The 27,500-nt window shown below is 40.9% G+C and overlaps 1 protein-coding gene across 3 annotated transcripts in view; it reads left to right on the top strand.

Annotated features, from left to right (window-relative positions):
• UTRN (utrophin) overlaps positions 1–27,500 on the top strand; it is a 4,744,936-nt gene that overhangs the window by 2,779,809 nt on the left and 1,937,627 nt on the right. For all 3 annotated transcript variants that reach the window (XM_044069601.1, XM_044069592.1, XM_044069610.1), the window contains one exon: positions 16,642–16,831. In XM_044069601.1, the coding sequence (XP_043925536.1) occupies positions 16,642–16,831 (190 nt within the window). The remainder of the gene's footprint in view (positions 1–16,641; positions 16,832–27,500) is intronic.

The raw sequence follows: 27,500 nt of genomic DNA, 5'->3' as shown, positions 1-27,500 counted from the left end.
TATTTGAAGTCTAATTGGGTATAAAAGTGCCTATAAAAATATTGGCAATAATGCTAAACATTCTGGACTTTGCATACGTCGGAGCCATACACATGTCCTCCCATTGTTCCTTGTAAATTGCTTTTCTAGTCTCTTCCCAGTCTTTTCTATCTTGTTGACTTTTTCTTGTAGTTCTCATTCATTATTTTATATGCCCTAATAATTATCCCTTTTTAACAGCAGCTTCTGCCCTAGATTCAAGTAAAAACTGTATGAGAACAGGTCTTTCATTTAGGACTCCCTTATCCCATTCTGTTCACCTGTACTCTGTCAATCCCTGATAGTGAAGGCAGTCTCTAACCTGCAGTCCAAAGTTATTTGCCTCATCCCTCTCTATTACCTTTCCTTCTCTAGTTATTTGTTCTCAGTACCTTGGTTCCTTTGGCAGTTTTCTGGAATAAATTCTAGCCCCCTCTTGCAATATTTATGTATCCATACTTGCAGTCATTCCTATAAATTTCCCTTTTCCATTCTCATGTTGGCATAGTTCTTAGAATACTTCTGCAAATTTATGGAAAAAATATTTTGTATAGTTTTTGTTCTCCTTTTTCTTTTGGCTGTTCCCATTAGGGTCGCCACAGCGGATCATCTGTTTCCATTTCTTCCTGTCCTCTGCATCTTTCTCTATCACACCAACCACCTGCATGTCCTCTCTCACCACACCCATAAACCTTATCTTAGGCCTTCCTGTTTTCCTGTTACCTGGCAGCTTCATCCTTAACATCCTTTTCCCAGTATACCCAGCATCCCTCCTCAGCACATGTCCAAACCAATGCAATCTTGCCTCTCTGGCTTTGTCTCCAAAACGTCCAACCTGGGCTGACCCTCTAATATTCTTATTTCTAATCCTGTCTACCCTCATCACACCCAGTACAAATCTTAACATCTTTAACTCTGTCACATCCAGCTCTGAATCCTACCTTTTTGTCAGTGCCACTGTCTCCAACCCATATAACATAGCTGATCTCAATACCCTCTTGTAGACCTTCCCTTTCACTCTTACTGGTACTCGTCTGTCACAAATCACTCCTGACACTCTTTTCCACCCACTCCACCCTGCCTGTACTCTCTTCTTCACCTCTATTTCATACTCACCATAACTCTGAACTATTGATCCCAGGTATTTAAACTCATCCACCTTCATCACCTCTACTCCTTGCATCCTCACCATTCCTCTAGCCTCCCTCTCATTCACACACACATATTCTGTCTTAGTCCTGCTGACCTTCATTTCTCTCCTCTCTAGAGCACATCTCCACCTCTTCAGGGTTTCCTCAACCTGTTCCCTATGCTCACTACATATCACAATGTCATCTGCAAACATAGTCTATGGGGACTTCTGTCTGATCTCGTCTGTCAACCTGTCCATCACCACTGCAAATAAGAAAGGGCTCTGAGCTGATCCTTGATATAATCCCATCTCCACCTTAAACGCATCTGTCACTCCCACTGCAGATCTCACCGCTGTCACACTACCCTTGTACATATCCTGTACTACTCTTGCATACTTCTCTGCCACTCCCGATTTCCTCATACAGTACCACAACTCCTCTCTAGGCACCCTGTCATATGCTTTCTCTAAGTCCACAAAGACACAATGCATCTCCTTCTGACCTTCTCTGTACTTTTCTATAAACACACTCAGAGCAAACATCGCATCTGTAGTGCTTTTTCCTGGCTTGAAGCCATACTGCTGATCAGTAATCATCACTTCCCTTCTTAACCTAACTTCTACTACTTTCCCATAATTTCATGCTTTGACTGATCAGTTTTATCCCTCTGAAGTTACTACAGCTCCGCGCATCACCCTTATTCTTAAAAATTGGTACCAAAACACTTTATCTGAAGTAGTTAACTTCATTTGATCAGCAACCTGTGGGTATCGGATCCGAGCCGGCAGCTTTCCTAGCAAAGATCCGAGCTCCAAGCTCCTCCCCCTGCCCATAATGCCCTGCTTACCTCCCTCTAACTCTCAGATCTCGTTTGCCGCGGCTTCTTGAAGCATCTGAGAACGAGCTCCTAGCGTTGGGTTTTGTGAGTTGTGTAGATTATTTAACTTTTTTCCACTTAAATTCACTTTTTCTGAGTGTGTGACACCTCTTCTCACCTATCTATCTGGGTAGTTTATCATTAGTTTAACTTTAGTTCTTTAGTTAGTGTAAATTTAAATCCCCTCCCCCCTTCTGTCTGTGTGTGTGAAGGTGTGTGAGTGTGGGCCTAATCTTGTTAGTATGTCCGAGGCCCCAAAAGCTATTTTTTCAAAATGCTCCGAGTGTGGCCATAAGCTGTCCCAAGCGGATGGCCACACTCGGTGCGTTATTTGTCTGGGTGTAGACCATCTTTCTTCAGGCTGCACTATCTGTGCAGCCTTCAACCCCAGGGCTTTGAGGGATAAGTGGACTATGCTAGTCTTTGCGGGCCTTTTGCCCCCGGATTCAGCTTCGTCCTCCTCCCCCTCTGTTACACCAGCTGCGGCTGCCCTACTGACCATTCCCGCTCTCCTGGCCGGGATTCAAACTCCCGCTTCGGCTCAGGAGGAAAGGGAAGTGAGCAAAAAATACAGGAAGGATAAAGAGCGGGAGAGAGAGAGGCATCATAGCCACAAGAGGCGGGCCGATTCAGCTCCCTCGGCCCCGCCATCTAAGCAGCTAGCCTCCCTTCTTAAGGTCTATGGGTCTTCCCCCAACAGGCTTCGATCTCCACATTTCTCCCTGGAGCTGGAGGAGGAGACCCGGTCACCTTTGAGGTCGCCCAGGCGGCCTTCCCAGCCAGCCACGGCAGCCTCATCCAGGTCCACTAGAAGTTTATCTGATGCTGATATGGATCGGATGATGCGTCTATTTCTTCAGGCCCAGCTGCAGATGGGGAGTGTTCTTGCCCCCCCCCTCTGGGGGGGAGCTCGACCCCCTTTTTTGCCCCCATTGCTCCTTCTTCAACCCGCTACCGGGGTTTCAGAGCTGTCTGATCCGAGTAGCTTCGGAGCCGGTGTGGTGTCTGCGCCGACAGTGTTTCCTACTTCGGCTCAGACTGTACCTTCGAGTTTGTCGGATCCCTTTTCGGATCTGAGCTCTCGGGGCCGTGAGATGAGCGTGGGATCCGGAGGGGTTAGTGTGACTTCGGCTCCATTGAGGTCGGATCGCACTGCCCTTTTGGATCCGATTGGGTCATCTCCGGTGCCGATCCATGCGCCGGATCCGAGGGCAGTACATTCGGATCCTAGGGAGAGCAGCTGACCCTCGGCATTCGACGTCGTGGAGAGGGTTCTTTCGAGATTCGAGGTCCCAGGCTCTGGCTACGGATCCACCCACTATTCCCTCTCAGATGGGCCTGTCTTCCATCATCCGACCACAGGGACAGCCTGCGCCTACGTCCCAGATCGTTCCCATGGAGGAACAGCACATTGTTGGTGAGCCCTCCTCGAACAGCCCCCCTGAGGAGGTCCCTCACAGACGTAAGTGCAAGAGGAGGCACTTGGACTCACCTGAGTCCCTCACAGAAGACACGGATTTGGAGGAAGGGGAAGGTTCCCTCGGGTCACCCCCCAAAGATGTCTTCTTCGGAGACATTATGGAAATGCTTCATATTAGAGGAGGGTGGTCAGCCCAAAAGCCTTCCTCGGACGAGTCTGTCTTTCTGGAGGCGTTCGCAGGCCCATCTACCTCTTGAGTGTCCCCTCCCGCCGATCCCCTGGTGGACCTCATAACTACCAGGGCATGGAAGGAGCCAGACACTGTGGAGCCAATACCCAAGAGGCCGGACAGGATTCTCAGCCCCCCCACATTCAGGACAGTTTGGAGCAAAGGTGCCCCTTTAGATGCTATGGTGGTGGCGGCTGCCACCAAGAAGGAATTAGCACAGGAAAGTTCCTCGGTACATCCTCCAGACAAGGAGTCTCGGGCGATGGACCGCCTCGGAAAGCGGATGTTCGCTTCAGCGACCTTCTCTGTAAAGATCAGTTAACTATATGGCACACGTGAGGTCACCCCCAGAGTCCATGTCGGCCGAGGACAAACAGACCTTCTCGGCACGAATGGCCACTCTTAAGTCTATTACGAATAACTCTATGCAGCTTCTTTCCCATGCCATGGAAGGAACGGCTAGAGCCAGTGGAATAGGCATTGTTTTATGACAACAAGCCTGGCTCCATCTCTGCGACTTTGTGGAACCCTTCAAGGCGTCCTTCGCGAACACCCCCTTTGACGATTCTATGCTTTTCGGCAAGACCGTCCGCAATACACTACTCCGGAGCAAGAAGGATGGGAAACCGTCTGCCATCAGGATCCACTTCTTGGCCCCTCAGAGGTCCTTCTCCAGGAACCAAGGAGGACAGAAGAAGATGTGGTTCTGGAAATCCCTACAATCCCGTTTCGCTCCGGATCCCTCGTCCTTCAGAGGCAGAGGAGGACAGGGTGGACGCCAGCCCAGAGGCAGAGGGGGGGGGGCCAAAGAATTTTGGGTCGAGGGAACCCTTTTCCTATCGACCCGCGCAGCAACTCTGAGGGGTTGCCCGACTGCTCCTCTCTGGAGGCAGTGGGGGGGGGGCGCTTCTCAGAGCATCTAGCACATTGGGAGTCCATTACGACAGATCGCTGGGTGCTCTGGATCATATTTAGAGGTTACTCAATCCCATTCCTAAATACTCCCCCCCCCCCCCCCCAGTCGGGGCATCTCCCTGATGTACCACCCAATCAGAGGGAGGTAGCAGCCCTAGAAGTAAAAGAACTTCTAGAAAAAAGAGCCATCCAGCACATCCCCCCGGTCAATCCAGATCAGGCTTCTACTCCAGGTTCTTTTTGGTGCCAAAAAATACGGGGGACTTGCGGCCAATTCTCGACCTGTCTACACTGAACCTGTCAGTTGCCAAAGAGAAGTTCCGGATGGTCACCATACAGTCCATTCTCCCACTATTACAGGAGAACGACTGGATGCGCGCTGCATAGACCTCAAGGATGCATACTACCATGTTCTAATGGACAGGTGATCCAGGAGGTTCCTTCGCTTTTGGCTGGGAGCCAGCCACTATCAGTTCAGGGTCCTACCCTTCGGTCTAACCACAGCCCCCAGGGTGTTCCCAAGGTCATGGCAGTTGTAGCGGCCCACCTGAGGCTTCAGGGAATTCAGGTCTTTCCTTACCTGGACGACTGGCTCCTAGCCACCCCCACCAGGCATCTATTATGTTCAGCGAGAGACTACTTCCTACATCTCACCCGCTATCTAGGGATCATGATCAACCACAAGAAATCCTTCCTTCAGCCTACTCAAATTTTGGATTTCATAGGAGCCAGGATAGACGCAATTCAATCCATAGTCTTTCTGACATTGGACAGACTGCGCAATCTAAACCTGCATGTTTTGGCTCTTCTTCATTCCTCGGCCCCTCCAGCAGAGTTAGTCCTGAGGGCTCTGGGGTCCATGGCAGCAGCCATCAACTTGTTTCCGCTCACGCCTCTGAATATGAGGATTCTCCAATGGACCCTGCAGGTCCAGTGGTCCATTCTGCTTCATCCCTTGTCTGCTCCTATTCCTCTCAGCAGAGTTTGCAGTGAATCTCTACTTTGGTGGCTCCATTCCAAGCATCTCCGGGAAGGACGCCCCTTCTCCATGTCCCCACCCCAAGTCACAGTGACCACAGACGTGTCTCGCCTTGGGTGTGGGGGGGGCATTGCAAGGGCAGCACCGTCCAAGGCACATGGACTCGCACAGAGACCTTTTTGCATATCAGTGTGCTGGAGATGAGGGCGGTGCTTCTAGCATTGCAAGCTCTCCATGCCCTTCTTCCTCTGGGGACTATTGCAATTTAGACATGTCAGTGGTCTAGTACATCAACAAGCAAGGGGGAACCAGATCTTACCCACTTTGCCGAGAGGCCTTGAGAGTGTGGGAATGGGCGATATCCACCAACCGCTTTCTCATAGCAGCGCACATACCGGGTTGGTCAAACATCCTTGCGGACAAGCTGAGTCGGACTATCCTCTCGCCCTACGAGTGGTCTCTGAACCCCTTAGTAGCGAAACAGATCTTCCTCAGATGGGGTCAACCTTGCTGCAATCTGTTTGCATCGCCTTCGAATGCAAAGTGCAGCTAGTTTTTTGCTCTAATTCCCCCACCAGGGGAAACCCCGGAGACGCTCTAGTTCATGCTTGGCCATCCGGTCTTTTTTATGCTTATCCTCCTCTTCCGTTGATGACAAAATTCTTGCAGAAAGCTCGTCGGTTGGGGAGCAGAGTTATCCTCATAGCCCCATTCTGGACTCGTCAAACATGGTTCCCTTGTCTACGGTCTCATCTAGTGCATCCTCCTGGATCTTAGATCCCCTTTCGGATCTGATTTCTCATCCCCTGGGATTGAGGACCCCCGACCTGGACAACCTCAAGCTCTCTACTTGGTTGATCCAGTTCCCTTGATGGCTAGGACTCCCGGTATCTCATCCTCTGTTAAAGCCATTCTGGGGGCCGCTCATAAAGCCTCTACCAGAAAAATCTACAAGAGTAAATGGAAATGTTTTTCTATCTGGGCAGAGCATAGGAATTTGGACCCCTTTTACGGCTTCTGTTCCAGCAGTCCTCGATTTTTTTTATCTCAAATTTTCCATCAGGGAGCTAGCTCTTCAAGTGTTAAAGTTCAGCTGGCAGCAATTTCCCACTTTCACATTTGAAACAAATTTGGCCCCCTGGCATCATCTAAGATCTGCAAGACCTTTCTGATAGGTACCTTCTTTTTGAGACCCCCTGTTAAGGAAGCAATCCCTCCATGGGATTTAACCCTAGTTCTCCAGGCTCTGACTGGTCCTCCCTTTGAGCCCACAGCTTCGGTTGACTTCAAGTTTGTATCTTGGAAAACTGCCTTCCTGATTGCCATTACTTCAGCCAGAAGAATATTGGAGCTTCAGGCTCTTTGCATTAAGCCTCCATGCATCATTTTTCATAAAGACAGAGTTTCCCTTAGGACTAACCCCTCTTTTCTACCTAAAGTGGCTTCCGAAGCCAATATCAACCAATCTATCAACCTGCCTGTATTCTTCCCTAATTATCTCAACAAAGTAGAGTATAGACTCCATTGCTTGGATGTACATAGACAGTTACAATTTTACCTACACAGAACAGCTGATTTTCGAAAATCAGGACAGCTCTTTGTTTCACTTGCTAAGTCCTGTCTGGGTAAACCAGTGACTAAGGTAACCTTAGCTAGGTGGATTTCACAATGCATTCTTCTTGCATACAGAAGCTCTGGTCGACCTGAGCCCATGCGTGTTCGGGCACACTCTACCCGTTCTGTGGCTACTTCTGCGGCCTTCTGGTTAAAGGTCCCTCTGGATGACATTTGTTCAGCTGCTACTTGGGCTTCCTCTCGCACTTTCATTACACATTATAAATTGGATCTGATTTCCAGAGGAAGGGCATCCTTTGGCAATGCAGTGCTCCGGAATATCCTCCCGTAAGGGCCTCCCAAGTTGTGGTAGCTGGGGACTCTGTCCCACAGGTTGCTGATCAAATGAAGTTGACTACTTCAGATAAAGAAGTTATGTACTCACCATAACGTTCCATCTGAGTAGGTAACTTCATTTGTCTGCAACCAACCCTTCCTCCATCCCTCGGACCTTTAGTTCGATCTTGAAGGATCATGATATGTCACTTTCCAGATGACATCAGGTTGGAATGTTCAGGTAGTTTTTCCTTGTGTTGTAGTAGTGTTCTACGATACTATGGCAAACTCGATCTGAGGGTTAGATGGAGGTAGCAGGTCATTATCGGTAGGGGGAGGAGCTTGGAGCTCGGATCTGTACTAGGAAAGCTGCCGGCTCGGATCCGATACCCACAGGTTGCAAACAAAGTTACCTACTCAGATGGAATGTTATGGCGAGTACATAACTTCTTTTTCTCCACTCCTCAGGCATCCTCTCACTTTCCAAAATTTCATTAAACAATCTGATTAAAAATTCCATTGTTCTCCTTGAGGATCTATGTCCAAAATCCCACTCTCTCCTTATTTCCTGAGCCTCCCACCTGATTCATACTCATAACTTTCCTCTTTGAATTATAACCTTCTGCTTGTGTTATGCACATGAGCCTCAACTGTGTAGCTTGAAAATATCCTTTCTAACCGGGTAATCTTAAACCACCTCATTTTGTTGAGAAGATAATCTTATCTCACTTAAGTCTTGCCGCCTTCTCCTCCCAAAGAAATTAATTCCTCTTCAAGGTGGGAAAGTCTCTCATTTTTACTTCATTAGCCTGTATTTTTGTTGGTGTTTATCGGTGAATGATCTAAAATAGTTTATTGGATGTGTGTTGAAGCTTTCAATTAAATGCACATGTTCCTATGAAATATGATTTCTATCCAGTCTTATTATACCTTGGTGAATAATATATAACTTCTCTCAGAGATTCTACTATTGCATTCATGTCTTCCATACCAACCTTTTTCATATATGTAGAACCACAAAAAGAACTGCAAAAAAATGAACCAATAAAATAAACCACAAAGGCTACAGAAACAGTAGTATTTAATTCACTCTAGCACCTCGACAAATGCCATCAAGGAGTACAAGCAAACTACTACAAAATACACACATTTTTATACAACTATACACACCCATCAATAAAACAGTTAAAGTTAATTAAATAATTACAATTAAAATCTGTGTTCAATCCCCTAGGAAACAGAGTGGCATATTTTATTATAAATCAAACCTTCTTTATACAACAGCTTATTTTTTATTGCTGTCATTTCCCCAACCCCACACAAACATGTTCCAAAACACAACATTTTAAATCTCTAAAATCATTACTATGATAGTCTTTAAAATGTAGGGCTATTGGACTATCTTTATTATTAGCCTTTATATCCCCAACATGTTCTGGAATCCTCACTTTAAACATCCTTTTTGTCCCTCCTACATAAAGTTTATCACAGGGTCATTTAAGAATATAAATGACACTAGCAGTACTACATGAAAAACTCTGGTTAGGATGGAATCTAAAACCAGTAATAATTGTAAAGGACGTAACAATAAGCGGGCAAATCAAACAGTTTCCACAAGCAACTGTACCTTTTTAGAGAAATTAGACCTATCGATTTTGGACTCTGGCATTTTAAATTTACTATGCACAATTAAGTTCACCAACACTATGTCCCTTTTTTATACAAAATCAACGGCTTTGTCTGAATAACTTTTGGCTAAATGTCATAAATGGTCTTTTGGTTCGAGTTTGTCTTATTACACATTTAAGACAATACAGTGGCGTGAGGCAGCTTTCATTTCACCATTCTATTACACAGCCACTTTGATGTCTTTGACAGTATCTCAATTCATATCTAACCGGCAGAATCCTCTACGGGGTGGACTACAGGAGATTCCAGTTATGCTATTACTTTGGATGAGCAGAGCTCCAATTTCCAGTCATTACTTTCACAACTGGAGCAGAAAGTACAACGATTTAAGTTTCTACAATGGCAAAGGTACAGTTTTCTTGCATATATTGAGCTTGGCGTTGTTCCTAGGGGGCTTCGGGTGGCTAAGATGCCTTTGTATGGCAACACCTACCCCACCCTATTAAAGAAATGGCAAGAACTGAACATTCAAACTAGCCTAAAATATATGCAGTTAATGAATGACCACTTTGCCTCTATTTAATCTGACTTATAAGAAAACCTTCTAAAAACTGAGGCTGACCTTTCTAGTAAGCCCTGTTTTAATAACTACATTTCAGAGTATAATAAAATGTTGGATAAGCTCTTGGCATATGACAAATGGTTAGAAGGGCTCAAACTAAAAAAAACTTAACAGTGACATTGATTTCAACAATGGCCACATTTTCTCGTGGCCAAGGGATGAAAAGAATGTAAATAAGTCTTATTAATGTACCAAGACATTCTCAAACTTTTGTGGATGCTAATCTAGTTACAGTTTTGGAGGATTTTAGAGCTCCACTGGCTACGTCTGGTGCCAGTAATGATATTTCATCAAATGACGGTGTGGCCGGTGCATCAGTGGAGGGCGGGACAACCAAAGTTATTACTTCTAGCTTATGTAACATGCACGCCATCTCTCAGAACTCCGGTATAGTGATGGCTACATCGCAAAGCCAACAAGCAACTGTTAATGACAGAAATGAAGAGGTAATTTCAACGGCGTTTTTTCTGAAATCCAAGCAAGTAGTTTGGTTAAAACTACCGGAAGAGATCAATGTAAACAAGCGGTCATCTTCACGAGGCTGGTCGCAAGGAAGGAGCAGGAGTCGGAGTGAGAATAAGGAGCAGGAAGCAAACAGGGACTTAACTCTTGTGTTGTTAATTTATCTAACTTTGTGATACATTCTTACTATGTTTCTTTGCTGGAGAAAGGTTTAAAGTTTGTCCCTTCTAATGTAGAAGGGTTAGCAGATGCCCTTATAGATCTCAAGCTATTTGCACGCAACCTAGATTTAAAATTATTGTATGGTGACTCTCAAAACTGTATACCTGCATGTTACAAACGTAGTAGTACCTTTATTCCAATCAGCCACCCTATTGTACAAGCATTTTATAATGTATGTAAGACACAGATTAGGAAATATTGTCAGAATAATAAATTCAAATGAATGTGCAATTTAACTATGCAAGCTCTATGTGAATTAGAGAAAAGCAATGATACTGTAATTAAAGAAGCTGATAAGGAGGGTGCTATTGTGATAATGAACAAGTTAAGACTATCATGCCAGTATGTTAGAGATAGCTAATGATGCTTTGGCCTTTACAGAAATAAGTTGTACTCAGGTTGATGAGATCATTACTAAAATTAGCATACTATTGTATGACCTACAGGTCATGAATGCCATCTCGCTTGAATTGTTTATGTATTTAATGGTCTCCAACCCCACAATTCCCATACTTTGTGGCATACCTAAAATCCATCCATAAGCCTCCAATGAGGCCTATAGTATCAGGCCATGGATGAATGTATTACTGAGGCCATTTCTGTGTATTTTACAAGATCACTTGAGCAAATATTTGAAATGTGTAAAAAGCTATATCAAGGATACAGCAGATTTCTTGAAGCAATTTTATACCTGGCATAAAATGAGAGCCATTAACAACTTCTTTATGGTAACCATGGATATAAAATCCCTTTTTACAGCGATTCTGAATGAATATGGCATTAGACCTCTTGAATAGACACAAGTATGGTACAGGTAGACAAATATAGACTTTGTCAACTATTGGAAAGTGTTTTGCAAAGTAATATATTTGTGTATGATAAAAAAATACTACCATCAGACAACGGGGGTTGCAGTGGGCACCCCCGTTGCTAACAGCTATGCTACATTGGTTTTAAGGGAATGGGAGGATCTCTGGATAAACTCGGAATCTAGACATCAGATGGGAAATGTGACATTTTATAAGAGGTTTGTGGATGATGTATTTTTTTCATATGGGAAGGAAGTGAAAGTTGATCTTACTAGATATGTGGAATATCTTAACTCTACCAGAGACTTCTTGCATTTCTCTATGCAATATTCAAGTTGTACCATACAGTTTTTGGATGTAAATATTTGGTATGATAGATTGAATGTATACACTTCTGTTTATAAAATGAATGTGAACAAAAACAAGCATTTACATAGAACTAGCATGCACCCCCCACATATATATAAGGAAGTGGTTAAGAGCCAGGTTATGCCCATGAGTAGGTTGAATACAAATGATTTCAAATGTGTTGATCAGATTGACAAAACTTTATCTTCTTTCAGGGATAGATGTTATGAAAATGCAATGTTGAACGATGCAAAAAAATGTTTTATCAAATAGACATACTGCATGTACCCCTTTTTCGGTGAAGGTGTTAACTTAAATGATAATAGTGGTGATGACCACTGTACAAATATTCGCTACATCACTAGGTTTAGTAGGTGTAGTGATGGGATTAGAAACATTATAGCTGAAAATTGGGGTATTAGAAGTTTTTCTGGTGTGAATGATATAATTTCTTACAAACCATTGTTCGCATATAGAAAAATGCAGCAACCTAAAGGATAGGTTGTGTTGCAAAGATTTGAAGGAGAAGCAAATGAAAAGCAAAATTGTTAAACATAGTACTTTTCCTTGTCATAATTGTTGTAGTTGTGTATTTATAGACACAAATATTTTTATCAATCCTAGTAGTAATAAGCCTTTCACTTTTTGATGCTCAGCTACATGTAATACAAATAATATTATATACTTGGCCACCTGCACAAAATGTAAATGTTTTTATGTAGGAAAGTCCATTAGATGCCTGAAAGATAGGATCATCGAGCATAACTCTGAGATAAGAAGGGAAATATTAACTAATTCCCTAGCCAAACATATGTTTGAAAATGCAACTCACAGTTTTAAATTCAGGGTCATGGAAGTTATGACAAATTCCCTTAGAAGGGGAGACTTAAATACAAAGTTGGAAAATATGGAACTTAATGGATTTTATGCTTACAAGCTGAGCATTTACCAGGTTTAAATCAAATAGTTTCTATTAAACCTGTTTTAAAATTAAAACAAAAGGCTGTTTAATATGATAATGTAGAAAAGTATTTTATCATATTCTTTATTATTTTGCATTATTTATACGTAATTCCCTTTGAGGATGTATGCAGTGTTTTAATATTTCACACATATTTTTAAGGATTGATTGTTGTAATTATTTGATTGACTGTGAGATTTAATTAATTGAGATGTGTATTTAAATTGTGAATTTTATGGTTAAGATCATTAAGCACTGAGGAAGGGTACCTGAAAACGTTGCTGCTATTAAACTTATTGTCTTATGTTGGTGCTAGCTTGCTTTGTTTTTGGATGATTGCAACTTTAATAATGTATATCTTGGATGCTTTCTCATAGCTTGGTTTGGAGTGCCCTTTGAATTCAAAAATTCTGCTATGTAACACCAGTCTGGTTGATCTGTGCTTATATAAATTTTGTATAGTCTGTTCCTTCCAGTTTCTGTAGTACAGCAGAAAATCTCAGTTTTTTTCTGTGTCCTCTGTCTTCTAATTGTACTAGTTTTTGAAACAGTTGTTCTTGAGAAGCTTCATACTCAGCCAGCCTTTCCTTCATTTCGTCCTCTGATTTTTGCAGTTTTATCAGTTCTTCTGAATAGCCAGTTAGATTTTTTTCAAGCATTTTGTTATTTAAATTGATATCTTCCTCCAGTGTTTCATTTATTTTAATCACTTCTGACTAGATTCAATTTATTTTTTGCTCTAAATTACTGGAAACCATTTCTTGTACAAAAGATGAAATTTGAACTGCTTTTACAGAACAGATGGTAGATTCTGCCCAGCCAGTGTTTTTCTTCACCTTTTCTGGTTAATTTTCTTTCAGGTTCTCCAAATGTTTTCTTTGCTGATATCCAGGCAGTGTGTACTTGAATGACAGTAACTGAAGTTTACCCAAGTTGACAATATCACCAGCTCCCTTTTCTCAGTTGTTGTTTGCAGTCTGGGAGAGTTGAACTAATGATCAGTGTGCAGTCATCTTGGAAGTCCTCATTCACTTTTCAAATTTGGTCATGTTTGCTCACAAAGTTCACAGTAGAAAGTCCATACTGACACACTGCTGTATCTCTTGGACCTCAAGATGAGTACATTCTTCACAGTTAAATTTTCATGGCTGTGGATGAGGGTGTTGCATACCCATACCCTTGCCAATCTATGCTCATGCCATTTGAGTGTCACAGACTGTTGAGTGGCAGCCATTTTCCACCAATCTCATTGTGTGGTTTTATATCCTGGAGCCATTCCTGACCGTAGACACTTGCCAGTTTGGTTATCTCACATGCTTTCTTCTTGTGTTTATGGTAAGTAAAGCATCACATAATGGGGCTTCTTATAAACTAGCTGAAGCTAAAAAATATTGTTTTTTTCTCACAAAACTCCAAAAACAGATTTGAGACCAGAACTTTTCATTATTCAGTCAGGCATCCAGGATATGGTATGACATGTGAACAGAGCTGGAGGCAGATGCTTGTAATTCACCCCATCCCCATGCAGATAGAAAGTGCTAGTTTGACTTTATGCAATAAATCTGAGCATCATTCTTATGGTTCTTCACAGTCTAGAGACAGTACAATAGCTCCGGACTTCCTTACACACAGTTTCAGCCCTCTCCTTTAGATGAGGATAAGGGAATCCTCTCTGGGCGTGGCCTCCTGGGAAGAGGGAACCCCAAAGATTGAAGGTTGCCACAAAAAAAGAGTACATGGTACGCCCCTCTTCCAACTTTGTCTTCTTATGTGCTTACCAGCAACATTTTGAGAGAGAGAGTGCAAATCTCTTTTTTGTTGCCAATCCCTCCTGGCAGAAAGTGTGTGTTTCAGGCTATTTGGTCCCTATCAGCACAGCAGTACATCCCACTACAAATTAGAAAATTATGAAACTGAAATGATTAACACTCGTGTGATCAGTAGTGTTCAGCTAGTGGATTTTGTTTTGGAAGATCAAGGTTATGGTATACTAGGGTTTCTTCTTTCCCCAACTGAGTCACCTCTGAGATGGTATATGTAAATAGTAAGAGTGTGAAGATACTGCCCCCTTGTTGTGGGTATATTGACAGTGTTCCTGTAAAGACACTTGTGTTACTGATTTTTGCTTTGCTAATACTGTTTGTATTTGAGTGAGGTCACTGTTGTGATTGCAGTTCTGGGAGTCTATCACAAAAAGAGCCCGCAGTTTGCCTTGGAATTGAAGAAAGGCTGTGTTGGTTGGGTAGCAGACAGCTCTATTTTGTGAATGGGCTTCTGTTTACATGATCTGCTCCCACTGCTGCCCCTGGCAGCTATATCAGGAAGGCCTCCACTCACCAGAGAGTCTCCTAAATAGAAGACATTTTCCATTTCCTCAAAGAGGTGTTCTGTACCCTATGTAACTGGTTAGATAGCAGGTGTTTCTGATCTTTATTAGACATCTGTTTGATGTGGGACTTGGTTCTTTCGCAGTTTGTTTCAGATGTTTCTGCACATTGTAGTCGTCTTGGTAGAAGAGTAGTCCATCAGCTGGTTCAGTTGTTCCTTAAAGCTGTTCTACATCTGTACTAACTTCAGAAAAAAAATATTCGTCTGCTTGGGGCTTGAACTTCCTGAGTGAGAGGCTTCGTGGCCTTTCATTTCAACTGTTTGGCTGGCTGTGAAGTTCTTTTCTTGGGAAATATGTCCTTGATAGCTATCACCTCTGCCTTAAGGTCTGACCTGCAGTCCCTGATCTGCAGAGAATCCTTGTTGGTGTTCTTGAGGAGCTGATATCCATTGGGTCCAGTCTGATTTTTTTCCCATAAATTGTTTCATAACCATCCTTCAAACCAGTATGTTTATCTTCCTAGTTTTTTCTTGTGGACAGAATCCATGTGAATGACTGAGGGAGACCTTTGTACCTTCAATGTGCACACACTGTTCATGTTAGAGCATGCATAAAGTTCATGAAAGTGTGTTCCTTAATCCATGTGAATGACTGAGGGAGACCTTTGTACCTTCGATGTTCGCACTGTTCAGGTTAGAGCATGCATAAAGTCCATGAAAGTGGTTACTTGTTTACTTGTTTTTTTTCTTTTAGCTTTAGGTAAGGGAGTTGCTAAGCTGACACTTTCCGTGCATCAGCTGGATTATTTTTCAACCAGGTACCCAACCATCACTGGAGAATGTTATGAGAGGGCAGTCCATGAGCTGTCCGGTTACTTCCAGAGGTTGTTTCAAGAATGTCTCCATTGTAGGCATATGTGCCATCCCACCTTGTATGTCAGTTCTCACCTTCATTGCTGTTGTTGCTTGGAACTTGACTCCAGGAAGTTGTGCCTCTTTTGCCATGTTGGTGGAATAGGGTTTGGCCTTCTGAACCCTTGCTTTTTGCTGCTGCTCTGGCTTCACAAGAAGGTTTAATTTACACTGCTTAGGGTCTTTCCAACAGTTACACAGTATTCGGGGCCTTTAAAACTGCAATTTTAGTTGGTGTGCAAAAAGATCCCCTGTAGTGAGTGATGACTACCACCCCTTTCTTGAAGTGTATGGCTGGCCTCTTCCCTTCAGTATCTACATGGATTTTCCTCCAAGATGAGAGAGAGCACATAATTTGAGTTTGTATACATTTCTTTCTTGTGTTTGCTCAGTGAATGTGGAGGTCAAACTGGGAAGCACAAGGGCTGAATTGGTTTTGATTGTCCAGCCTGAGATTTCACATTACATTGGCTGGAGATATAAGCACTCCTCTCAGCAGAGCCTGAAGAGATTTCAAAAATATGCCAAGCTGGAGATCTCCTAAGAGGAAATCCTACAAGTTACTGCTCAGTCTTCTCATTGATCCACTGATTGGATGTGTACATATCCCTTATTTTTAGTTCAGATGGAGCTGGAGAAGCCAAAATTAAAGAATGACAGTACATGAAACTTTTATGTAAAGAAGAAATTGAACAGTAAGTTTAAACACGTTTGTGAAAAGTGAAAAAAAAAAGTGTTAACTATTATTTTAGCATAGTTTGAAACCATGGTCCTTTTTGTTCATGCATATACATGCTTCTGTCTGCTGCTTCGGCCATCATTTTACAGTTTTGCTGAGGTTGTTTTACCACTCTTTAAGCACTTGCCATTGCGTTTCTAATTTTCAGAGTTGGTGACAGACATGCCACCTTGGAGACTGAGCTGAAAGTGGTTCAGGCATCGCTTCTGAAGTTGGAGAACTTCCTGAAATGGCTGCAAGAAGCTGACACCGCTGTTAATGTCCTTACCAGTGCTTCTCAGGTTGAAGGTGTTACACAAGACAGTGTGAGAGTTAAGGAGCTGAAGTGCCAACTGCAGGTAGGAAATCAGAATCTGAGATAAGTGATGAGCTCATCAGTTTGTGTATTATCTACAAAGGTCCATCATGTTCTGAATCCTTTTCTCTAACTTGTTTGATGCCTACACAGTAAGCAGCTTCCTGTATATGTGCGTTCTGCTTCTCTACCTTATTCAGGTTGTCTGTTTGTACTGCTTCACCACTTTCTAAAATGGAATATTCTGCAAAGGGGTTTCTTGAGAAATGAAACAATTTTTCAAGTAGTCTAGTTTTTATGTTGGCTACTATTTTCTGGATAAACGTTTGGTATTTTCAGTGCATTACTTTTCACAGTTTAAAGGAGTAAGAAAAAAGATTCATCAGTGATGAGAGGTAGTAGAAAATGAAATGGAAAATACGAGGTAAACTGCAGATGGAGTATAAGCCCAAAGGAAATAATGAACAGCAGTATTGGTGGAAAGGTAAAATGCAGAAAAGGTCAAGTTTCTTACTTGACAGTCTAAAACCAACAGCAGCTGCATACAGAGCCTTTGGGTTTTTACTGTAGAATCAGCTCTAGTACTTTAAATGAAATCTGTAAAAGAATTGTTATAATTTTGGTCCTTTAAGTACGACACTGATGCATTAGAGATGAGCATAAAAAGTAAACATGTAAAGGTATTAAGATATGGGGACTTCATAATTGGTGCATTCAGGTCAGGGTGTTTTATCAGAAGGCTCAAGTCTGAGAGCAGTAGAATTGTATGGGAACCACAGCAGTGTGGAAGTGTTTACATTATTTAAAGCTAATTAAACCTTGTGATTGCACAGGTAAGAAAGTAATTGTTGTAGTTATTTAATGTTGTATTGTCTTGCATTTGCTTGAGTGCAGAAACAGACTATATAAGCCCATCTTGTCTGCTTTTTAAGTGTATTTAGCATTCTGCCTTCCCTCTGTCCTTACCTTTTCATTTCTACCCCCATTCTGAACCTTCTGAAATGCTATGTATTCCTTCTCTGCCATCCATTCTAATAGTTTATTCTAATGTACTCTGTTAAGAAGTACTTTCAGAGATTTTGGGAGTACTTTGTATTTACAGTTTGCTACCTATTCCTTCTTATCCCTCTCATGTTCATGTTTAGTCCTTCACATCTTCATCACTTACTCTCGTACATCCATATTGTGTTCCCAGTCTCTACTGGTCCCTAGCGAGAACAGGTTTATCTGCTCTACTCTTTGATTGCATTCCTTCCCTTCATCACATACACTGGGGGTTCATTTCCTATCTCCCATCCAGTCATCAAGCTTCCTTTTGAAGAGGGCCAAAGAGGTGCTCTGCTTGACATGTATGGGCAAGTCTCTTCCAGAATCTGGGGAGTCTCTGGGTCAGGAACCTATCCCTCCAGTATTTTGTTCGTTGTGATGCGAAGGTTTAGATCCCTGCAGCGTGTCTCTAAGGGATTGGGATTTCTTTAAGTGTAGCATGTCCAACAGCTCTGGATTTGACATGGCCTTGTATGTTAAGCAGAGATCGATGTTCTGCCTTTTGCATGACCTCAAAAACTACACACAATACTCAAGGTTCAGGCTGACTGGGGCCTAGTAGACTGGGCAGACTCTACTCCTGAGGCTATACTCCAGCATTGTGTTTGCTACTGCAGCTGCCCCCCCACCCACCCTCTGCTTATGGTGGTCCAGTGCATGTGTGATCAGCACTCCTGGTCATTTTCCTGCTCTTTTTGCCATTAGTTCTAATCCACATGGCTTGTAAGTCACACTTGGATTGTTGTCATAAATGCAGTCCGCTGCATTTGAAGCTGAGCTACCATTTTCCCACCCACTTGAACAGTCTTCCAGATTCCTTCCTTAGACTATTCCCCATCTACAGTTCTCTACTGCTGCACCTGTCTTTTTGATATCAAGAAGAGGTTGATCCCGTTCTCTTTGTTCATAAATATGTCTGCGACAAACGTGACAGAATACTGGACCCCAGGCTGACTCCTGTGGTGCTTTATAAGTTATTTTTTTATTCCTAACATTGTCCTTCTCACCCTTATAGTGTGTCCTACCCTTCAGTGGTGTAGCAGTCCATTTAGTCAGTCTTGGTCCTTCCAACTGCATCTCTAATTTTCTTGCATTTGCCTGTATGGGACTGAGTCAGAGGCTTTGGTGAAGTCCAGCCAGACCATGATTTCTGGTTACTGCTCTTCCAGGTTCTTTTGGAGCCCATTCATAAAACAGGATAACATTTTGACTGACATTTTTTTCTGAACTTGTGTTGGTTGGTGTCCTGGAAGTTGTCTAAGAAAGCAGCAAACTTTTCCTGTTAGGATTCTTTCCATGACTTTCCTTGCTGCTGCTAGGGTTAATAAGCCTGTAGTTCATAGACTTTTCCTGCCGCCCCCCCCCATAGAACAACATTGTCCAGGACTGAAATACTTTTATACTGGCCATTTATCTGTTGATCTCTGTTAGGAGTCTGCCAGCTTGCACCATTGCTGCCCTCAACACCTTTGTTTCCAGTTTGCTAACTTGTGTATACTTTGCCCTATCCATCTCCCTGCCCTCACCTTTTGCATGCTCTGTCTTTTGCCCTAAGTACTATCCTCAGATTTGCATGTAAGAACATTGGCGTTTTATTCTTTAAGAGGTTTTTATTCATTGCCTCTCATTTTTGCCAGATTTCCATGATATTCTCCTATCTTTGCTTAGCCAAGTCAGGTCTGTCCCTCCCTTCCTAATGTATTCTCTTTATCTATTTGGATTCTGCATTTCAGCTTGCACATTGTTGCCCTCACCACCTTTATTTCCACCTGTAGAAAAACACATCCCCCTCCTGACTCCTTTGCCATCTCCCTTTCAGCTTGCACCATTGCTGCTCTCACCATCTTTGGTTCCACTTTGCAAACTTGTTTGGAACTTTGCCCCATCTATCTCCCTACCCCTCATTTTTACCTTGTATGTGCTCATGTCTTTTGCCGTAATCACTAGCCTTAAATTTACGTATGAAAACATTGACTTTCTCTTCTTTCTGTCTTTTTGCCATTATAAAGTGAAAAGAAGATGCTCCAACTTAAGAAACCAGGTATACGAAAATAAGTATAGCTTTTGAACAAGAATCAAACCTGGAATTCACCACGATAAGGCTAAATTTTCCATAAAAACAGCATTTATTAGGTAAGCGCTTTCGCGTATCAAAGATACGCTTCCTCAGACCATAAATTACAACATTACTATGAGTCCCTTTTATATAAAACCATTTCAATAAAACAATCAACTAATTAGACAATAAATCAATTAACCAAAACTGAATTCCTTAAAATGGAAGCATGAAAATATTCATTCCTGAGCAAGCAGGAAAATTCAAATATAAACTTTAAGCAATTAAATAAATAAATGAATGAATATAAGTATAGAATAGATGTCAGTTGAATATGAAATAATGAAATTCTTAAAACTGTATTCAATATTCTATCATTCATATACATATATTTATATTTGAATCAATAAGTAGAAAAAGTTTGTTACATACAATTCATCAGGTTTAAAATCTTAATACTGATATCTAAATCTAACCATATGTAAATAAATAAATAAATATTCATGTTGGATAGACATAGAGCAATTAATATAATAAGTTTAATAATAGTCATTAAATATAAAACCAAGTGATTTGTTAAAAAATCAGTCATGAGTACTAGAGAATGTGGAACATTCCTAACTAAGCAAGAATAAGTATATGATGTCTAATAAATCATATCGACATAATATCAAATATTATGTACGATGAATCTATCATAAAAAATTTTTTAAAAAATTTTTTTAAAAAATTAGAATGAACACCAGCAAATATGAAATACATAGTGTGACATATGTAGTGTAATACAATTCAGCTTATTCCTATATTACTTGGTGGGGCTATATATTAGTATTTGATTATTTGATTATTTGTATAATTGTGAATTTTTATTTCTGTTTATCTCCGTAATTTAAGATGAGATCTGAGTGTTATATAGCTATTGAGGCCCGGTGGAACATGCGCCTTGAGTTTAAAAATCCAATTAAGTTCTATCTGCTCAAGAAACAACATGTAGTCCCCTCCTCTTGTATTCTGTTTAACAATTTGAAGTACTTTAAACACAAAAGAATGACCAGGACAGAGTTTAACATGCATAGCCAGAGCATTCAATTCATTACCACGTTTGATATCATAGATGTGGTTGTATATTCTGTCTTTTAATTTTCTCTTGGTCATTCCTATATAGAAACTAGGGCATAATGTACAAGTTGCTAAGTAGACTAAACCTGTAGTATCACATGAGGCATAAAGCTCATAAAGCTGGCGTTTTATTCTTTAAGAGGTTTTTATTCATTGCCTCTCATTTTTGCCAGATTTCCATGATATTCTCCTATCTTTGCTTAGCCAAGTCAGGTCTGTCCCTCCCTTCCTAATGTATTCTCTTTATCTATTTGGATTCTGCATTTCAGCTTGCACATTGTTGCCCTCACCACCTTTATTTCCACCTGTAGAAAAACACATCCCCCTCCTGACTCCTTTGCCATCTCCCTTTCAGCTTGCACCATTGCTGCTCTCACCATCTTTGGTTCCACTTTGCAAACTTGTTTGGAACTTTGCCCCATCTATCTCCCTACCCCTCATTTTTACCTTGTATGTGCTCATGTCTTTTGCCGTAATCACTAGCCTTAAATTTACGTATGAAAACATTGACTTTCTCTTCTTTCTGTCTTTTTGCCATTCTTCACTTGTTCAAAACTGAGCACTCCAGTTCCTTGACCATTCCTATTGTTTTGTTATAGTCTCAACTTCTCTTTGACTCTCTCTCCCAGTTCAGCATAATTGACTCTTAAAATCTCATGTCATAATTTCTTTGCATTCTAACCCCCCCCCAACCACAGAGTGGTATGATCCCTGTGTGCTAATGGTACATCCATGGCCACACCACCACTATGGTTGTCATTTTTTCAAAAACTTTTTTCCGTTTTGGTTTGGTATCATTGCATTTTGAACTGTAACTTGAATTTGCTTGCATTACTAGAAAAGAAGGCAGGCCATGACTGTTTGCATTGTTAATGTTGTGGAGTTACACATGCATGTTTTATTTTCAGCAATTTTTATTCACTCTAACATTGCATAAATTGTTCAGTTTCTGCTTTTCTTAAATCTAAACCTCACTACTCCAAAACATTTATTCTGTATGTACTGTTCCCACAAATTCTATTCCATTTATTTCTATGAAATGTGATCATTCCCTTTTCAAAAGATCCAGCCTCTACAGTTCCTTTATCTCATTTACAATATGTAGAACCACTTCTACTTTGGGTAAACATTTTTATTTCCATTTTCTAGTAATTGCTTTTTTGGCAGCCACTAGCATTAACCTTAGTAAGGATTTATTATGTGTAGGCAATTCACATCATATATCCCAACTCTAAGGAATCACCACCCCCCTCCACAACCTTTCCATCTAAAATTGTGTGAGAAATTTTAAAACCTGCCAACTTGTTACATTTCCAAAACTATGTTCCCAGTATTACCTCTGCCTCCACCTTCCCCATCATACCTCCAGAATTTGATGTCTACCCCAGCAAAAATTCTCTGAAATATATTCGGGTGCAAAAATACTAATGCAAGTACTAAATATTATACCTTCTGGACTTTGTATACTTGGTGGCCTTACAAATTTCTTTCATAGGCTCATAGGAGATTGAGGCTGACAACTTAAGAGACCTTAGAAGCCTAGCCAGTATAACCTGATTTTACCCAATATGTGGCCCCTGAGGCCAAGGCGATGGCATGGATTTTTTTCCTATGCCTTGAGTATCTTACAGATTGCCCTTGTCCATAAGGGACGTAGACACTATCTCAGGAGTGAATTTGCAATTCCCCCATCCATTGATCCAAAATGAGTTTGAAGTGGGCCAGAAAAGGGCTTTGTTAAATGCGAATAGGAAGCCTGTTTCAAAGAAGGGGCAGTCTCTGAGACATATCTATCTCTCCAGCATATTTTGTTCGAGTTGCTAAGTTTAGGTTGGGTGATCCTCATGCTGTTTGACTTGTGGATGTGTAGCAGCTCCATCAGGGCTGTATTTGTGAGTGCCTTGTAGGTCGGGGCATAGGTCACCCCTTAATAGTCAGTAGGAGACAGAGTAAAAGAACAGGTCTTTTAGTCTGTCCGCATAGGATCATAGGACTTGTTGTTTATACCTTGCATTTTCTTTGTGAGGAACCTCTGAGGTTGCTCCAGCTGCTGTAAGTGCCTAGTCAAGTAAGTGCCAAATGGCACATTGTACTGTATTATTGATCTAATGAGGGCTGTGTACAGCGGGACTATGTCCTTGGATCTGGATGCCGTACCTTTACTTACAAGTTGTGCCACAAAGAAGAACTTCCTTACCACTGTGGACACACGGTGGTCAAAGTTCAGGCTACTGTCTATCTGTGTACCTAGATCTTTCACCTGTGAGAATACTCTTATGGGTGTGCTGTTGGTGCTATAATTTGAAGGTGTATTTGACTTACCAAAGGATAATCTGATGCATTCATTCGCAATTAATTTTCGGCCATAGTTCTGGCCCTAATCACTTGTCTGATCTATATCCTCCTGAAGAAATATCTACAGTGTTGATGGATTCAATGATTGCCCCCAACTTGCAGTCTTCTGCAAACTTTGTCATCCAGAGGTCTTCCACATTGGACTTGACTTCCGACTCCTGTACACTTGAGGAATTTAAGTACTTTGTACAGGCGCTGTAAGTAATAGCCCATTTTTTTCTCATAAAAATAAAAGCACTGGTTAAAAACGTGTTTTATGGTGGAGAGTATGTGTTAAGGTTTTCTTTTTTTGCTTCATAATGGACTGATAATGGTTTGGGCCACTGCCTTGAGGTTGTGCATGAAGAGTAGCCACTGAAGGTGCATGTGATGTGATCCTTATGGAAGATCAGATATCAAGAGGAAGGTTGGTCAGTTGGGAGAGGACTGTGATCTTAGGAGTATAAATTGTATTATTACTCCTTCCCAGGTTGAGTGTTGCTTAAATAAAATGATTCCTGGGGATGTAAAGGTTATATGCACTGCTCTTTTTAGGAGATCAATGCTTTGTTAAAATGTTATTACTTGCTACAGGGCTTGCCGAGCCATATAGGCTGTTCACTTTTTCAAGCCACAACTAATTTTGGATAGTGAGAGCAATAATTGCTGAGTTGCTGTATGTAGTTTTTGGAGTAATGTGCTGTAGTTATTGTTTTTCAGTTGGTTGAGGTTATAAATATTTATTGTTTATAGACCAGCATTGTACATTTGTTGTAAGTATTAAGACAAAGCATGCAACGCAGACCACTAAAATAGACTTAAATGAATGGCACTACTTAGTTACAACAATTAAGGTGAATGACAAAGAAATGCAGAGATGGAGGGAGAATTTGTCAACATATTCACTATATCAATCATAGCTAACAACAAAAACCGAGCCCTTGGGCTCCTGACTTGGAATGTTAATGAGTTGGTGGACATGCAGAAAGGGAAGAATTCTACAGTTTCTAAATTCAAATTAGGTTGTGCCTAGAGGAGCATTCCAAATTACTTTTACAGGAAGTGATGAGCATGTGTATTTCTTCGGCTCCAAAGGGACGTAGTTGGATGACCGCAGGCCTTGTAAGTGATTACTGTCATTTGTTGAAAGTCAGACGAGAGACAATAAGGGCAGATTTGTAGCAGTAAAAGGAAGTCTTGTGGATCTTAGAATTACTTTGTGTTCTGTTTACCTACCACTGGGATTTGGTATTCAGGAAAATGATGGAAATTTTGAATTTTTTCCAAGGGAATACTAATATATGGTGAGGAATGGAATGTGATCACACACAAGAGATGTGAACAAAGGTCCTAGAAACTAGTGGATCACAGGAATGGGCATACTATTAGAGCCACATATGAAATGTGTATGTTTAGCTGATGCAGGTAATGACAATAAAGCTCCCTCAGCATTCACCTGTAAATCTGGAAAGCATAGCACCTGGGTCAGGCTAGACAGGCTGTGAGAGACTGAAGAGCATCTCTTTTTATTAAAAGTGTGATAATGCTTCCTATTCATAGGTTCAAGATTATATCACCCCAGATGAGACTCAAACTCACAATCCCTTGCTTAGGAGGCCAATGACTTGTCCATTAGGCCACTGGGGCGTGACAGTTTTTTTCTAAAGTGCCTTTACATTTTATTTTCCCACTTCTTGCTAGCCTCCTCTAATTGAGTCTTATACATCATGCAATATTTTATACAACCTACTAATTTTCCCTTTTAAACATCCTATGTTGTAGAGATGAATTAAAGACTTTAAAAGACCTGATCTTTCACTTAGCACACCTGTACTCTGTTACCAATCCCTGTTAGGGAGGGCAGTCTGTAGCCTGCAGTCCAAACTCTTCTGTTACCTTTCCTTCCCAAGTTATTTGCTCACAATTTGTCAGTTCCTTTGGTAATTTCCTGCAGTAAATTCCAGACCCCTCTTGCCTATTTTTTTATACCTCTGTTTGCATACAACCCTACTGATAAAATTGTCTTTGTTCAGTTCCGTCCCTGGCTTAGCTCTTAAGCTACTTTATGAATATGTAATATTCTGTATGGTGATGGCTATTCTCCTTAAGGACTTGCAGCCAGTGTCCTAATTTCAATTTTTTTCTGATGAAGTTTTACTGACCTCTAAAATAAAGTGAAAATTACAATTTCCTGCAAGTATTTTATAGGTTTTCAGTGCAGTAAAGATGTAGAATTGCACTCATCATATCTTCCATTGATCAATTGCTTGAACCGGTTTGCTCCTTCAGATAAAAATAATTAGTTTTTTTTTCGAGAGGGTTGAGTGTTCACTCCCTTTCCTTGACATAGAAGAAAAATGTGTGACTGCAGGTCTGGGAAAAAAATGGTACCTGGTTGGGGAGTCATGATCATCTGAAATATTCATGACATGCACAAAGCAGAGTGCTGGAGGAAAGGTGGCTTATTGTAACCTACTGACAATGCATGTATAAGACTGTGCAAGGTAGTCCCTGATTGTACTTGTTTATACTAAAGAGGTGTTGGATGATATTTGTTTACACAGTCTTGTGTTGCATTATTGAGAATAATTTTAAAAACATTGATTGACAATGGCTTTATACTTCAGTTCAGTATTCTGACCTTTGCTTACCCCAGTACTCCTTAAATTCTTTAAAACTTTACATGGATGGATAGAATTGGGTAGAATCAAATTATAGTTTACTTTGAAGCAGTCAGGAACTGGCATCTGGTGTTGGGAAACAAAAGTCAATGAGATTATATATTTGGCTTTAAATAAAATTACTATATTAATGACAGAAACGTGAGGTAGTCAATTGAATGTAAACAAATGAGTGTAGTATGTTTCTCTGGCAGAACTGGGTAAACGCATTAAACTGTTCCTAATAAACTCAGGAGATAAGTGGTGCTAAGAGATTTTTAAGTATATGAAGAACATCTCTGAAAGCACTTGAGCAGATCCTTGAAGAAAATTACAAATTTTGGTTTTGTAAATACGTTTGGTTCACATGTGAGCAGTCAGATTTGTAGGAATAGAAGTCTTTGGTCTACTTTGCTGCCCTTAGGGATTCAATTTTATGGTAACATACTGATGTGTTGTCAGAGCCTGTATTTCAGATTTTGAAGCATGATTTTAGTAACCAGAAGATAAGACAAAAAAGTGGCTAAAGCAATTCACGGCTATCCCCAACAGCTACACTGCATGTTCAGAAATTTTAAGCATAATTTTTCCTTCATACATAATAATGGAGCGTGCTTTTTTTTTAAATCAGAGAAGTAGGGTGAGAGAAATCCCACAGAGGTTGTACATTTGTATAAGACAAACTGGTGTGCTTTCTGCTCTATTTTTAACTGTTTCCAGATGGTTTTATGAAACTCAGCATTGCCGCTTTCTTTTTGTATTATTTTTGCAAGTCTGTTTCTGTTGCTTATTGCAGACTGTTCCATGGCTTTACGTTGTCACTGCTTCACAGCTGCCTTTTATAAAATGGTGTATTTATTTTACAGATGCTTTAACCATTTGAAACACTGCATGGTTTCCCAAAGTACATTTCCTGTGTTGTAGAATTTTCATTTCTGGTTATTTTGTATGCATACATAATAATTAGGAAAATATAATTGCTTTTCACTTTTAACAACAGTTATGTGAAACCTTTAAGTCAAGTCATGTAATACAGTTCTCCCAAACTGTCAAGGAATAAGAATTACTAGTGTTCCTAGTATGGCATGAAGATGTCTGACTGTATGTATTCCTGTGTAATTCTGTTAGCACACAGTAGTACTATTTCCATCCGAAGTTCCTAGCTCACATGTCTTTCGTTTGGAGAAGTTAGACAGCTGACAGTGATATTTAGACAGCTGACAGTGATATATATGCCTGTTGCAGTTGTGACAGAGACAAACTAGTAAAGTCATTCATTCAACATGCTTACAGAACATGTTAGTTGACTGTCGCAGTTTATTTACTTTACTGAATAGGGATGGCTTGTTTTTATTAACAAATGTGTATATACACAGAAATGCGCATATATATATATATATATATATATATATATATATATATATATATAAAATATAAAAAATTAATATATATACGTGTGTGTGTGTGTATATATATATATATATATATATATATAT

The sequence above is a fragment of the Protopterus annectens genome, chromosome 1.part0 (assembly GCF_019279795.1).
Source record: "Protopterus annectens isolate FY-2018-M chromosome 1.part0, PAN1.0, whole genome shotgun sequence".
Taxonomy (NCBI): domain Eukaryota; kingdom Metazoa; phylum Chordata; order Ceratodontiformes; family Protopteridae; genus Protopterus; species Protopterus annectens.
Note: the sequence above shows the minus strand (reverse complement) of the source record. Positions and strands in the feature narration are given on the sequence as shown.